The sequence below is a fragment of the Astatotilapia calliptera genome, chromosome 16, assembly GCF_900246225.1.
Source record: "Astatotilapia calliptera chromosome 16, fAstCal1.2, whole genome shotgun sequence".
Classification (NCBI taxonomy): domain Eukaryota; kingdom Metazoa; phylum Chordata; class Actinopteri; order Cichliformes; family Cichlidae; genus Astatotilapia; species Astatotilapia calliptera.
The window spans coordinates 3,895,763-3,912,166 of NC_039317.1; the positions used below are offsets into that span (position 1 = coordinate 3,895,763).

The 16,404-nt window shown below is 42.3% G+C and overlaps 1 protein-coding gene across 13 annotated transcripts in view; it reads left to right on the forward strand.

Annotated features, from left to right (window-relative positions):
• Positions 1–12,512, forward strand: part of caska (calcium/calmodulin-dependent serine protein kinase a) — a 172,514-nt gene extending 160,002 nt beyond the window's left edge. For 5 of the 13 annotated variants that reach the window (XM_026144180.1, XM_026144187.1, XM_026144185.1 and 2 more), the window contains 8 exons: positions 1,559–1,600; positions 2,058–2,254; positions 2,933–3,048; positions 7,784–7,864; positions 7,945–8,025; positions 8,121–8,323; positions 8,404–8,487; positions 11,052–12,512. In XM_026144180.1, coding sequence (XP_025999965.1) covers positions 1,559–1,600; positions 2,058–2,254; positions 2,933–3,048; positions 7,784–7,864; positions 7,945–8,025; positions 8,121–8,323; positions 8,404–8,487; positions 11,052–11,228 — 981 coding nt within the window. In that variant the 3' untranslated portion in view covers positions 11,229–12,512. The remainder of the gene's footprint in view (positions 1–1,558; positions 1,601–2,057; positions 2,255–2,932; positions 3,049–7,783; positions 7,865–7,944; positions 8,026–8,120; positions 8,324–8,403; positions 8,488–11,051) is intronic. The other 8 variants (XM_026144184.1, XM_026144192.1, XM_026144189.1 and 5 more) reach the window with 3 other exon arrangements.
• Positions 12,513–16,404: the final 3,892 nt, after the last annotated feature.

Sequence of the window (16,404 nt, forward strand, 5' to 3'; positions counted from 1 at the left end):
GAAAATTAGTTCGGATTTATGTTCTTCACAGAAAATAAGCCAAAGCCAATGAATTTCAGGTTGAAAAAATAATTCATTGTTTAATTTTTCTCTTGAGAAAAACTGAAAACGGGTCTCACAGACCCGAACACCATACAAGGGTTAAAAAAAAAAAAAATGTAGCTCATCCGGTCAAAGGGCCGATGACCTCATGCCATGACGAGTTGTCCATGGCATGAGCGATTGAACCCTCCAAGGTTCAATCAGTGTTCCTCGTATGGCACTGATTTTAGATTTTAACTTGTGCACAATGATAATATAATGGATCTTCACCCAAACTGTGCTCAGGGCCAAGGATAACGGACTGCCCCTGTGAATCACAGTGATACCATTTAAATACTGATCATACACTGAGCGCTCACATTTGCTTGGATTGTGTTTGGGGGGGATATGTACTCTTGTGTACCTGCTTATATTCTGTTGTCTTACTCTTACTGTACTGCCTGACATCCTTAGTCCTATTCCAAGGACAGACTCTTGTCCATAAAATACTTTATCTGAGCTGGCTGCTCTAATTGTATAAAACGCTATATGTCGGTTTCATTCAAGTCTTAAAAATATATTTTCCAGTACTCATTCTCATCCAATTTTATTTATACAGCACCATATTGCAACAACAGTCATATAAAAGTACCCAACAATTAGATGACCACCTTGGCAACAGTAGGAAGAGCGGCCATCTGCTGACCATCAACCATCAGGGGAGGGAGACGGGGAAAAAGACACTGTGGAAGAGAGCCAGAGATTAATACTACTGCCAATAATAAAAACAATAGTAATAATAAACTGCTGTTTTAAGTTTAATCAGTGTGTATTTGCCACACCGTTCATATTTGTGGTTTTACTTTGGCACGTTATGCTATTAGAGAAAAGCTGCCATAGAAGTAAAAGGTATTGGAGAAGATAAAGTCAGATTAGCAATGAATGCAGTACAGAGGAAGTCGTATTTACAAAGTCGGAATGATGATCAGTCTGCCATGGTGCAGATTCATCATGACTGTCATATGTAGGCTCAGCGGAGCACGTGATGCTTTGCACAATGAACTCATGTAGCATACTTGGAATAGTAAAACTGTTCATGACAGAATATTATCTATTTTTCTGATGCATATAAAACCAAAATTAGTGTAAATTGTGGGGAGTTGTTCTCAGTAGTTTGACTAAATGTTCCGGAATAGCTTCATCTATCATTCAAGAACCGATCCAAAGCAACTGACAAAAACTTCAATGCTGTGATAGAAACTCAAAGAAAAGTGGCATATAAAGGACACACCAGCAGGGGGCAGTGGAGACCACAACATACGATGCTGTATTGCAAGCTCAGCAGCCTTAGAGCTGCAGAGCTTAAAGGCCACTGAACTGCCTAATAATTTGCCACATTAATGAGAAGTAAATGTCTAAACTCTGCTATTAACCCACAACCTTCCTCCCTGCCACCGGCCTCGGCCGCCATACTGCTGTTTTAGACGTTACCTAGCCGTTTTTGCTGCATGATGTATGTGATGCTTTCAAATCCTAGATTGTATCCAGACCTCCAATCAAGGACAAAATGTCAGTGAAGGTAAGAGACAGATTTCCTCTGCCCCCCCAACTCCCCCAGAAATTAAAAAGAAAAAACACCTGTCAAACACTGCCTCCTCACTTTCCTCACACACTGTGGAAAAATATCAGCTGTGTGCTTAGAAAAGTTTTAAAGCAGGATAACGACTTGTAGTTTGATCTAATGGACACATAAACAATGCCTGTGTTGTAATTACCAGAGAGTTGAGAGCCTCATTAATAGCCCAGCAGTGTCTGGGTTCATCTCACTACAGGAAGTCCTCTCAACAGTACACCCCACCCCGTGATCCCATGCCCCCTGAGAATCCACTGCTCATTACTCTAGGCCTAGTTGTCATGATATGCAAAACAAAGCACATCATCTAGACACATTTACCCCCCCCCCCCGGTCTGCGTCTCTCCCACCACGTCATTCAGCTTACATACTACCCGTCTAACATCTGTGCTTTTCACCGCAGATCTACGTGAGGGCCCAGTTTGAATATGACCCCTCCAAGGATGAGCTCATCCCCTGCAAGGAGGCCGGCATTCGCTTCCGTGTGGGCGACATCATCCAGATCATATCCAAGGATGATCACAATTGGTGGCAGGGCAAGCTGGAGAACACTAAAAATGGCACAGCCGGCCTCATCCCGTCACCAGAACTACAGGAGTGGTGAGAAGAGCAACGCAGTCTCTGATAGCATGATGGCAGGAAGATAAAAGTTCCCACTAAAAATTTAAAAAGAAAAAAATCCAGGACCAATACAGTAACTGTAAAGATGGAGATGTCACCCTGGTTTGTGAATTACTGTTTTTGAACTCTTTCGGAAGTCCACTTCTCCCTGCTTTATTGTGCACTCTAAACGGGATCATACTCTACAAAGTGGTGTATTGAAAATAACTTGTAACTAGCTACAGTGATCATCTACGCTTTGAGAAAGTTTTCACTAAGCTATTAGGAAAAAAAATGCAGACATCTTAAAAACGCAGTCTATAAACCAATATTTCACAATATAAAAAGTAATTACCAGTTCCTCCAGCCCGATCTGTTTTTACTCCAGATTTCAGATTTCCGCTGCCCGTCTCTCTGCTTAGTTGTATTATCTGCACTTTGTTCTAGTTCTGTACCAGTTCGTCAGAGACTCTTTCCCCCCAACTTTGTGTTGCATCAAAACACAAGGAATTAAAAAAACAAGTTGGAGTTGTGTGTTTTCAAATAGCAGTTGGTAAAATGCTGGGAAGAGCCCCTGATTATTCTGATGGCAACATGGCTTTATTGTCTCTTTACAGCTAGAATGCTTCTGTCCAGCTTTAATTGTAAACTAAGTTCAGTTGTCTGTCTGTGTGGTAGGCGGGTGGCGTGTATAGCCATGGAGAAGACGAAGCAGGAGCAGCAGGCCAGCTGTACCTGGTTTGGCAAGAAGAAGAAGCAGTACAAAGACAAGTATTTGGCAAAGCACAACGCAGGTACGCAATGTACAATCACTCACATATCTGTATTCATTTATATGCATGTGCACACAAAGCAACAAGCTGCAGACTGTTTGCATGCATGCATCTGCTTTTTTTTTCCCCACCCTGTGTGTGTGCACACACTTTTCTCTCAGATTGTTTGTGCCGGGGAAACTTGTATGTAACAAGATCTTGTAATATTCATCTCAAGTAGCAGAGCCAGGAATGACAGGAAAAGCTGCCAGAGCAGCAGAAATCTTATATGAGCACAGAGGCAGTTGAGGGAGATGTGGGCAGCTTGTGGATACAGACTCTAGCAGATCTCTGCATTATTAGCCATATTTTTAAATGGCATTAGAGGATGTGCATGGGCATCTTTAGTACGCGTGTAATAAAGAGGTCCTGAAAGAGCATTATTAGCGGGGGAAATAATATCAGTTTAGACGGCATTTCCAGCCTTTTAATGATTGCAGTATCATTTTCTGCTCTGCAAATATATTATTTACCAACCACAAATTAACTGAGTCATAAGCTGTCTCTTCAGTGTGGCTGCCATCCTGCTGGGAAAAGTAGTCCTTATTCTGCTTTGCTGTGTCGAACAGAATACACAGTGTAGCAGCACATGAATCAGTTCTTCACACACTGCAGGCTCTGGTTAGCGTGATCCCCAGCTCACAGCAGAAGGACTACAGTCACCAGCTGCAGTCCGAGATGATGGAGCTGGAATGAGTCCAACCACAGGACACAATCCTCTGTCCTGAAGAAAGGAATAATGTCAACGACCACTACAATCAGGACTTCTGTAGCATGAAAGACACTGAGTGGCTAAACTTGCCTTTACGTAGCTTTAGTGTGTGACGTCAACAAGCAGCAAAAAAGAAACATCAAAAAGCATTTGCACAGTAAAAGATGAGAATAAATCCAATTTTAATTAAAAATAATAAGTCATATTTGTTCTAATCATGTGATCAGTCATGATCAGGTTGTTAGAGGTGAACAGGATCTGTTTGCTACACAGTGGAATTGTTTATTCTTGTCCTTTGATTTCAGAATGATCCGTTTAAAAAATATATTAAGTGATTTTAATATCGTGGCTATGAAGTAGCTACATAAGTTATTAGGGTGAAACAAGGGGGGCGTTTACAGTGTGGTGCACTGTGGCCTTCTCTGTCACTTCTGATCTCAAGTTTGTAGCTCAGGTAACTAGAACTTCACATCCCCCCCGTACAAACACGTGCATGTAGCCTCAGCTGTGATTGATTACATGTGGGAACTTGGTAGTCTATATTGAGAACCAGTCAGTGTCTACATGTCCATGTTGAGCTGAACAGAAGTCTAAAGAAGCTGCATGCTTATTATGATTTGTGTACTGCTCCTCTGGTTTTCTATGAACCACAGACTGAGCCCAGAGAGAGTCGAGTAGTAGTGTACTGAGTAATGAGGAAAATGTACTGCTAATTCATTCTTTATTGTATGTCACATCTGTGCAAACAGTTTGTCTCAAAGGATTATGGGATAAGATAAGTCATGCTGATAATGTAACCGAGGGTGCTATAGGGTGTGTGTGTGTGCGCACATACGTGTGTACAGTACAGTGTGTGTGCATCTGAAAATCCACTCTTGTGAGCATGTCTATAAATCCGTGCACTCGAACACCCTGAGTGACCAATATGAAGGACGGAGACACAGTATTTTCTGTCAGTGCCAATCAGAGCTCTTCTTGTGCTGTTGTCATTCCTTTGCTTCAAATTTGGCATTGAAAAGATCCTACCTTGCTTGCTTTTAGGCAGTAATGGGGACTAAAGTCATTTTGTGAAAGAAATGTGTTCTAAAGTTGACCTGAAGCTGCAAATTAACAGAGTAAAGATCTGTTTTTTCCCCTGTGAACAGTCTGTTTTTCAGGCATTTCTGTGCACAAAATGAGGACTTTGTTCCCATTCGCTTCCATTCAAATGGAATGTTTGGATGTTTTCTTTGAATGGACAGTATGAACAAAAACCGTCCAAGGTCCTTACAGGCACATGGACTTGTGAAGCCGTCCTGTGAAAGAAATTGTCTGAACAGTCCAAAGCATGTAACACACTAGTGAATGCATGGGACCCACAGTTATCTGCATGCCATCATTTAGTGATTAATTCAAAATAATCAAAACAGCGAGTCCGCTGTAACTCCATCCAACATTTTACTGATAACAGGTTCAACAGTGTGTAACCGTTTGGTCAGAACCACTACAGTCAAAAACAATTATTATTTTCATCCTCTGTCATTTGTTTTTGGTGGACTGCCCCACCTTACATACACATGCATAAAGCAAGCAGCAGCAAAACCCCCTGCAAACAACACACCATAGATATGTTGCTTAAATCACATACAGCATGACAATAAAAGCTTGGGGGGGTAGGTGGGGGTGGGGGGTTGCAGTAATAGTAGGCAAGCCAAAGCAGCCTAAATGGTGTATCCAAAATAATTAACCAGTTAGATCAGCTGATCTCTTGGGATCAGGGATGAGCTTCGCTCGGTTTCATGTTAGAGACCATGAGACTAAAGTGTCAGTCAGATGCGTTTCCGGTTATTTCCCAGGAATTGTTTTCCTTGTGAGGGAGCTATTCTCATGACAATCACTTCATCACATTTACAAAGACGGTCCGCATGGACTGACTTCAAGCTCTGCTAGTTTAGTCCATTGGATCACAAACTTTTTCCTGCTATGCTCCATTTCAGAAGCTGAAAAAACGCCACGTCCCTCAAATAGGTTGAATTTTAAGAAAAATAAAACTATGTGTGATGACACCACGGAGCTTAGTTTCTTACATATTTCTCCCTCCCTCACCATTTACACTCCATCAATGAGCCTGGCTTTATCACTGCCTAATCTAGAATCATTTTCACAGACAGTAGAGTAGAAGGCCCACATTCAACTATTACATTAAGTTAACATAAATGTTAGCAGAAGATATTCCTTGTTGTTAGTCCTGTGCTGTGTATCTCAATGAGATGGACATGCAATGGCACAGCTTTGACAATCAAACAGAAACATCAGACTGTTGATGGTTGAGCGAGAATTAACCTGACGCTGTATCCCCAATCAAACAGTCAGGCCAACGTTTCACAGGCAGAGCAACAGGTGCACAAAACATTAGCTTCACTGCCAACATCCAAAGACGCACTGAAATGCGGAGAAGCGTTCGTAACTGTCCCTTATAAATTCATATATCCTGAAATAATGAGCAACTCCTGAATTCCTGGAACTAGTAGCAATCACGTTATCATCAGCAACACATTTTTAAACATCTAGATATGGTAATCACTGCAGGTCCTGGAAAACACCCGATTGCACAATTCTGTGTGACTGCTTTATTATTATTTTATATAAATCGTCATCAATCATCATTTATAGCTGGAAAACGGGGTGACAGATTCCTGGGAAGTACCCACTGCTACCCCTCGGACAGCTGGAGGCAGATGCAGGATGCCTCCATAGTTGGATGCAGCCGGGCTCTGCTGCGCTGCTTGTGGTTGTTGGTGACCATCACCACCAACCACCCCCAACCCACACGTCACCAGTTAGTGTGAATAAACTCTCTAACAGCAACAACAACAGTATCCTGTCTGCATCCATCTCCGCTCGGCACTGTGTGCTGCTGCACAGCTGCCCAGATGTTGTATCTTGCTGTTTTGCGTTCTGTAATTCTGCTGTTGTAACCATGTTATGACCCCTGCTGTTCATCTCTCTCGCTTTCTCCTACTGAACGGCCTCTCTGCATGTAAGTAACAACCAGTGACAGCAACCAACTCCTCCTCTTTTCTCTCGCTCTCTTCTTCTTCTCTGATTAACTGTGTAGATTAGATCAGCTGTCACTGCCAGCGTTTCACTTTTGTTTCTGTTGACAAAAACAACAGAAGGCTGAGGCAAAACTGAAACCGTGTAGCTTACTCTGTGTGTTTTTAGACACTGCGTGCTGTGATGGTGACCCTAACCTGTCTTCTCATTCACGTTTGGTGTAGTGTGTTCATCTACGGGTCCACTAATGTAACCAGTCCAATATAATGTCGCTGTCACAGTCACCGTCAGTCTGAGCAGCAGCTGCTGACTTGTGGGTGTTATATTTCGCTTGTCAGCAGGCTGAGATGTTGGCTGCACAGAGGCTCATGTTTCAGAGGCAGAGAGCACGTAGCACAGTGAGCCGCTCAGCTTTAACACGCGATACGCTCTGCAGCCCAGACATTCTGCAATTTCCTTTATTTAGTCTACTTTCTATCTGAAAGTAAGCATAACAGGTGTCCTTTAAACCTCCACCAACAGCGAGTAAAAAGTAGAACTGAAAGCTCCGGTTCAGGTTGAACAGGTTTTTTGAAATATCCCAGTTTTCCTGTGTAGCTGCTGACTGAATGAGCAGCAGAATAAATGAGAAGCTGGCCTGCATTTAAAAAACCATCATGGAGAGATCAAAGCTTCTTTTAGAGATTCATTTGCATTTCAGCTTAACAATTATTATTCGAGCTGGGCAGTGGATCTGTCTCTCTGAACCCAACTCTAGTTATTCCCACCCACTGTTTCCTCATCAGGCCTTTTTTCACTGAGATTTTTAATCTGCTTTGGTTTGTCTTCACCTCGTAGTTAGCGGATGTGTTAGATATTCTCTAGCCTCCTTGCTTCCCTTACACTCTAGTTTTCTAGCTGTTTTTATCCCACACAGTTCTCTGCACATCCTCCTAATCTGCATCTGTCTCTGGCGTCTCTCGTCTCCAGTGTTTGACCAACTAGACCTTGTCACATATGAGGAGGTTGTGAAGCTTCCTGCCTTCAAGAGGAAAACGCTAGTTTTGTTAGGTGAGTAACACCAAGTGCAGCAGCAGGACACTAGAACAGCTGCCGTGGCCTCGCTGACCGTCTGTGTTTGTCTTTGTCAGGCGCTCATGGAGTGGGCAGGAGACATATTAAGAACACACTTATAACCAAACTCCCTGACAGATTCGCCTACCCCATCCCACGTAAGACGCACAATCGACAGTCTTTACGAGCGCTGCTGTGCATGTAGGGAGGTGTAATTCTCTCACTTCCTGTGTCTGATCCTGTGTGCTCACAGACACAACCAGACCTCCAAAGAAGGATGAGGAGAACGGCAAGAACTACTACTTCGTTTCCCATGACCAGATGATGCAGGACATCAGCAACAATGAGTACCTGGAGTATGGCAGCCACGAGGATGCCATGTACGGGACGCGCCTGGAAACCATTCGCAAGATCCACCAGCAGGGGCTCATCGCCATACTGGACGTTGAACCTCAGGTGCGTGCTTATGTGAGGGCACCAAGTCTTCATGCATGGAGTACGTAAGGACACTGAACCCTAACATGTGTTTTCATCAGGCCTTAAAGGTCCTGCGGACGGCCGAGTTTGCCCCGTACGTCGTGTTCATCGCTGCACCAACCATCACACCAGGCATTAATGAGGTAGGAAAATGACTGACGCACTCAGCACAAGGCTGGTGATGTTCTCCATCTCTCCTGATGTTCATTAAACAACCAAACCTGACTCTACTGTACTTTGAAATGAGCATAACAAATCAACTTCAAAGACAAACTGCATATTTTATTTTTAGACTGCAGGAGACTAGCTTTGCTTAATTTATATTTCCAAATAATCATTATACATGTCTTATATTTTTATACTGTTGAAAAAAATTAAAGGAACACTTTGTAATGGGACTCTCAGTATCGGGGGGGGGGGAGACTGGCTAATGTGTCCATAACTAAAAGATGCCATATGGAGGGCTGAAAGTCAAGGTGAAAAAATAATCCGGCAGGTTAGTTCATTTAGCTGAATTTCATTGCACCAACTCTAGATGTTACTGAGTGGTTTGCCACACATGTTTGTATGCATGTCTGATGACGCTGCACATGCTTCTAATGAGTGATGGATGGTGTCCTGGGGGCTTTCCTCCCAGACCTGGACCAGGGCATCACTGAGCTCCTGGTCTGGATAGATATGGCCCAAAAAGTCTGAGTTACAACCTGGTAGCTTCAGATGGACCAAAACATTATGTCCCAGAGTTTATATTGGATTTAGGTCAGGCAAGTGTGGGGGCCAGTCAATGGCATCAGTACCTTCATCCTCCAGGAACTACCTGCATCATCTTGTTGCATTAGGCTGGGCATCATCACCGTACGGCCTTAGGAAGTCTGTTTCTGATTGTTTAGCCAGAGCATTGCCCTGCTGAGGGTTATGTTGTAGCTCTGGAAGTGCTCATCCTGTTCCTCCCTGTACAGAGGAGCAGATAGTGGTCCTGCTGAAGGCCCTGTTCAGCTCTCCTGGAGTTAACTGCCTGTCTCCTTGAATCTCCTCCATGTTCTTGAAACCGTGCCTTGAGATGCAGCAAGCCTTCTGTCACTGACACATATTGATGTGCCTTCCTGGAGGATTTGGATTACCTGTGTAATGTGTCTGTAGGGTCCAGGTGACCTCCACCGTACAAGTGGAGGACACCTGATACCTGGACCCTACCTGGACCCCTACCCTACCACCTGGATACCATTCCTGTTTTGGGATTGTCTCATTCTTGCCCCTATACTGTATCTGTTGTTAAGACCAAGCAGCTGAAACTGATAACAACCCGCTCTGCTAGTTAACTCACCAGGTCAATATCCAACAAGTTTGACTGACCTGATGCTGCACTCTGATTAAAAAGTGTTCCTGTAATTTTTTGACGTGTGTGTGTGTGTGTGTGTGTGTGTGTGTGTGTGTGTGTGTGTGTGTGTGTGTGTGTGTGTGTGTGTGTGTGTGTGTGTGTTTTAAAGGAGATTCATAATAAGTCACCTTTTGAAATTGTGTGCCACTGATTTCACCCAACTGTGAGACATGTTACTGTGTATGTCTGAGCTGTGTGTAATACCTGAATTATGCTTCAGGAAATCTACATCTTCCTTTAACATAACCAGAAACCGCTCTCAACCCTACATCCTGACCTTCCATGTAACCTGTCTTAAAAGGGTTCCCGGTTATGTTGTAAGTTAGGACTTAGATTTCCTGCTGAAGTCTGAATCAGGCTTGAGGTTTGAGTTCGCATGCTGCTCCTCACTCGTCTCTGCACTCGTCTTTTTGTTTGTTTTGCACGCTGCATGTGTTTGTTTGCATGGCACTCCGCTCAGATGCCCAGGTGGTGTCGAACACTGCCAGTAAGTAAGACCTGACAGAGCAGATGCTTTAGTGTGTGTGTGTGTGTGTGTGTGTGTGCGTGTGTGTGTGTGTGTGTGTGTGTGTGTGTGAGTGTGTGTGTGTGTGTGTTCCATGATTCTAGTGATAAGTTCTGCCAACTGTGTTTTACTGTTTTCTTCCTCCTCTGCTGGCTGTAGGCCAACACGCTGTGTGACACAGCCATCTTGCAGGTTGAGTGCATCACTGTGGGTCTAACACGGTGAAACGCGTACAGTTCAGTGTGGAGCCTGTTCAGTGCTGTAGCAGACACAGGGTTGGGCTTTAAAGTTGGCGGGCAGTCTGGTCTGCTGTGCTAACTTCCTGTTCCATATTTTAGTCAGCCTTTCAAGCCAGAAAACCATCTATGGCCAATTCATTAGGTTCTGTGAGTTTAATCTAACACAGTATATAAAACCTTGTTTCAGGAGGGATGCAATGCAATGCACTGTAACTTTGGAAATGTTCTGAGTATGAAGGTAAAAATCTACTAAATATACTCATGAATTTTTTGCTCCTGTCCCTAACTGAGCCTCAGCATTTTCCAATTAATGAGCTCTAAAAAGGTCTTAACGTGGCAGTGTATCGTGAGCCTGCAGTGGAGGCTCCTCTCACTGATATCTTTAAATGTTGTGGATAAAATTATGGAAACTGAAAATGAGATGGTTAGTTTTAGGTATAAGAACCTAAAAATGTGGAAAATCCTGTGATAGACTTTACATCCCACAGTGTGTAGGGGCCCTAAGGATTTCTTTTTTTTTTTTTTTTTGGTCCTGTCTTGCTTTCACCTTTTTTGTCATTTTCACTCCTCCTGCTCCTCCTTCAGGACGAGTCACTCCAGCGGCTGCAGAAAGAGTCGGAGATCCTGCAGAAGACCTACGCACACTATTTCGACCAGACCATCATCAACAACGAGATTGATGAGACCATCAGGCACCTGGAGGAGGCCATTGACCTGGTGTGCACCACCAGTCAGTGGGTCCCTGTGTCCTGGGTGTACTGACCCGTAACATCTCATCCGCCTTCGCGCTCTCTCCCCCTCTTCCACTTCCCGCCAGCAACACCTCGGCTGTCTTGCCCTCTTCATAACTACAACACCGACACAGAAGACTCTAATAACAGAAGCCGACAGGGCAGCCCTCTCTACACTGCACTCGATCGGAACCGACTCAGCGTACTGTGAAAGCGTAACAGCATTCAAGCGTCGGACTCTTGCCCTCGCAGATGACCTAGTCTCATAGTGTTGTATAAAAACAGAGTAAAAGTGAATATTGTCATGTCTGTACTAGCTAGGAGGCAACATTTTTGTAGATGTTTGTTTTAAAGAGACAGTACTGCGTCCCGTCCTCTCATGTTGGTGCACCTGCAGTAACCCTCCCATCACGGCTGTTGGAGGACACTGTCTGCAGATGCAGTAAAAGCACACACACTGCAATGTCTTTCATCTGTAGATGTTTTTTGTTTTGTTTTTCCCCTCTCCAGCTGTTAGTGCAGTCACACGCACCTTTGGACTACTGGGTACTGTCTCTTCTAAATAAATCCATAAATGGTTTTAGAGATTTGAATGAGGTTATCATGCATGTGGACATTTGCAAGCTTCCATGCTGTCAGTCAGTGTTCCCCGTGTCCCTCTGTAAACCCTCCGAGAATTAAAAGAAGGCAAAATATATATATTACCAGAAAGAAATTTAAAAAAAGAAAACATTCCAGCTCTTTGGAAAAGTGAACTCAACCAAAAGGAAAACAAAAATGTTAAAAATAAACCAAGAGTGACTGAGCCAGACGTTGACTTGACACCTATGCACATCCCTTGCATTTCAGGTGATGTTTCTAAATTTCTAGAATTATCGACCATGTAAGTGAGATGTGTTTGTATTTAAAAAAAAAAAAAGAAAAAAAAAAAGGAAGAAATCTAATAAAAGTTTTGATTTTTTTTTTCTCTTTTTGATTTATCGTACACCTAGTTCAGCATTTGCCATTTCCAAACTGTGATGTCCAAGAGTGTGTTTCAATCCAGTTTAAAAAGCAGCGATAGATGAGATCTGTCTTGAAACTGTAACCGTGTGCGGTGCAAGTGCACGCTTTACTTTGTGCAGAGCTGACGGCTTCAGAGGATGAGGAGGCCGTGCGTGCCGCTGAATAACCACATACAGTATATGAATATGACTGCCCCTCGGGTGTAAATGACTCCACAATGATGCAGGTTCTTCGGTATGAACAGTTTTGTTTTTTTTTAAAATATATTTCCTTTTATGTGTTGGAAAATTAAACTTGAAGTGTCTCTTCATTGCGTTCTTTTTGCAGCGTCACATGAAAAGCATCTCTTCTAAAATCTGGCAAAGACCTGCTCAGGGTGGTGCTGGTCACGCTGTACGTGTATCATTTAGTATTAAAAGCCACAAAAATGCACTAATGTGTGACGTTCACTCAGAGATGGAGAAAGATGTAAGGAAGGGGTGAGAAATTGTTTTCATAGATGGGGACTTCTCACAAAGTGATGGTCGATAAGCTGGAAAATCAAAGGTCACATGTAATGAAAAAATGGATATTCAAATTTAATAATAATAATCTTCAGTTTCAGTTGCCAGCTTTATGCTGGGTTAGAGGCTGGAAGATAGCCATGATAACTCTAGTGTCTGCTCATATATTGGGGAATGTGGCTCTTTGCCAAAAAGCAGTAAACCTCGGAGCACTCACAGCACCAGCAGCCTGTCCAATTCAATTTTATTTGTGTAGCGCCAAATCACAACAAAAGTCGCCTCAAGGCGCTTCATAGCGTCCACAAAGAAAGCAGCTCTTGTAGAGTTCACAATACAAATGACTTTTTCTGAATGGGTCATTCTAAGCTGATATTTGGAAGCCCATGAACTTTATATTACTTTTTTTTAAGTATTTTCCCCGTTCCTTAGTTTTTAAATGATTTTTCCATTGTTTGTTTGGGTTTTTTCACATGCTTCAGATCAAATACATTTTAAAAGATAACCCCAGATAAATACAATATGCAATTTTTGATTGATGAATTCATCTATTGAAGGAAAAAACCTATTCATACCTGCATTTTTCATTGAGCCAGGCTAGTTGCAAAATCATGTTCGTATAGATGTTTATGTCTGCGTCTAACTTGGCTAATATTTACATTTACTGAACTTTTACTTTAGTTACCTCCAAACTCGCTGACGTAAAAAGTCCAAAATGTAGGTAGTATCTTAAGACCTGAACTCTCCCATGGCATGCATTTTTAATGAATGTGGAAACAAAGAATTAACCAGATTTTTTTTTTTTTACCTGGTTTTTGTTTATGACAAAAATTAGATCCACATATGAGGACTTTCATCTTAAATTTCATTAGAACAGTGGCAGCATAATTTCTTCATAAGTGGATATCAGGCCCTTGTAGAGCAAAATTTAGTGTTTAGACAACCCAAAATGTGATGTCCACATATGTGGACGCCAGGTCCTAGGAGGTTAAAAAAGGGATGGGCTAACTGCCATTACACACCAAGTGTGTAAAAACGACAGAAAATTAAGAAGTTTTTGCATCCAAACGTATGTTTCAGTGTGGAAAAAAAAAAAAATCAGTCAACATCAAGGTCCTGGTGTCCCTGAACAAGAAAGGGAAGGCCCTTTCTTGTTCAGGGACAAGTGAGCTTCATCCAGTTCTCACCACAAGACACCAGCAGGGAGAATTTTGAGGTTGATTCTGGAGCTAAAGCTGTGTCATGACCGCTTTCATACATATTTCAGGATGTCAGTGACGCAGTTTGAACTCTTGTTAACAGCGTTGGGAACAGAGAAATCGTTTCAGAGAGCCGCCTGCTTCTGAGGTAAAACAGTATTGTTTCATTATTCCCAGATCCCTGTCTGTTTAGTACAAGTGTGTGTTTTTGAGCTACGAGCAGATTTTCAGACTGGGAACATACGTCCATCTTATTTACACAGTAAATAGTCCAAAGGACCACATTAAAGTTGGTTTCCTGTAAGAAATGCTTTGTGCACATCCCTCCAGCTTCAGCACTGCCTGTGAGTAACTGCAGCTCGATCCAAACCAATGAATGCAGGCGGGTGCTTTCTGGGCTGATCACATGTTAGTTTTATTGCAGCATAAAATCAAAAGGTTCATACTACACTTTACTGCAATACTAGATTTTTAATTCACATTTACTACGTTTTGAAGTAGCCCAAAGTGAAGCCAGCTGCAATTATTTACTATGATTTTAGGTCGTTTAGTGCAGTGGTTCCCATCTAAAGCTCTATGGACAAATCTGCTTTTAGTTTTAAGACTTTTGTCTAATCCTGGTTTCGCAACTACATTTGAACTAAAAATGCTCAAATCTTGCTCAAATCATCTGCCTAATTATAGAGGTCACCTTGTTCTGCCAGAGCCGTTCTCTTCCATCAGAGTCTCAACGTGCGCCTCAGAACATTAGCAGGAGATCCTTTAGTTCCTGCAGGTGTGCATTCGTTGGATCAGCCTGGTTATGGTGAGGTCAGACCGGGAAAACGTGTACACATAAAGCAGAGAGGCGGTACCAGCAGCAAGGGCAGATGAGGCAGACCACAGTGGATAAAAAAAATATAACGGGCATGGATTATTGAGGCCAGATAGGGTCATTACACACACACACACACGTCCATCTATCCAAGTTTCATACTGGCAAACTCAGGAATACGTTGATGGATATGGCCCCAAAAGCCTCTTCTTAACTCATTAGATTTTGGTGGTTAAGGCCAGTGTGAAAAGGTTACACATCATTGTAATGTTCTGCAAAACCACCTTCTGGCCTTCATTCAGCAGCATAAGTAGGGAATGGAGGAGGAAACAGCAACAGGAAGCTGTGTTGTTTCACACAGCATGCATTCACGCTGCACTGCAGAGAGAAAAACGTGTTATCTATTGCATTTCCCAATATATTTTTCATATCAAACAACTGGCTAATTTAAATGTTTCAGATGCAAATGACCTTGTTACTCTTCACCTTGTGGCACATATGAAGATGAAGTTAATCATGTATTTATGTGTGTATGTGCATGCATCGTTCCACCAGAAAGAAAAGCCAGACTTTTAGTTAAAGTCACGCATAATAAATGGAGTCCAGCATGTCATACATTCCTGAGGCTTATATACCTCAGGTGAATGTGCATTAAGCTGACCTCTCTGTTGAAACACTGCATTTGGTGATTTCAATCAATGCAAGTGAGCGATTAGAGTCCTCCAGAGCTGAAACCTGTGGTTTGCTGTTGAATAATCCCATAGCATTAACGTCAGGGGAAAGAAAAACAAGGAGCAGTTGACAGGACAGCTGTGGTTGGTTTTCTTTTTTTTATTCATTTTTTATCAGGTATGGATGTTAAATATCTCACAGTTGATGTGTCTAAGCAAGAAGAAGAAAAATAATTGATTTTTAAAATCTGGCTTCTTCACCTTCTCTGAAAGCCCCACACTGATTTATAGAGAACAGCCCTGGGAGTCGGGAAAATGTACAATGACCACGATCCTCTCACACACTTTTATCACTGAGGTGGAGGCAGAGATCCAGCTTGGATCAACAGTGAAGAACGTGAAGATTTGTTGAGTCTGACACAGAGAAATAAAATATTAACATTCACTTCATGCAGAAGTTTTGATGTAGCTTTTTTTTGGCACTTTAATCACCACAGGGCAAGTGTCATCTGATTTTATTAAATGCAAGAAAACTCACATGAAAATATTTTAGATGGATGTATTGCTAGGGGAAAAGTTTCCCATTTAAGGTGATACAACTTTGTGGCAAATTGTTGCTTATATATTCAGCATTTACAGAATATACCGCTATAACCTTGGTTCTCTGAGTGAGAGATGGCAAACTTTGTTCACCACTTCAGGCCAACTTTAAGAGTGAGCCATCACCAACATCTCCATAGACCTTCATATTTAAATTACCAGCTGACACACATGTGCAAGTGTAAACAATAGCTATTCATTGGGCTTCACATTTTCTAACTGGAGTCACTGAACTTGATCTTATACCCGTATGTACCATAAGGGATTATTTTAATATAGTTATATGGTTATGTGGTTACTAACAGACCTGTGAGTTTGGCTTTCAGTTTTGATGAGTTGCACTGATTAGCAACTATCTGTGTCTGTGAAAAACAAAATACAACAAAGCTAACTGGCTATAGCTGAAATTAAAAGAAAA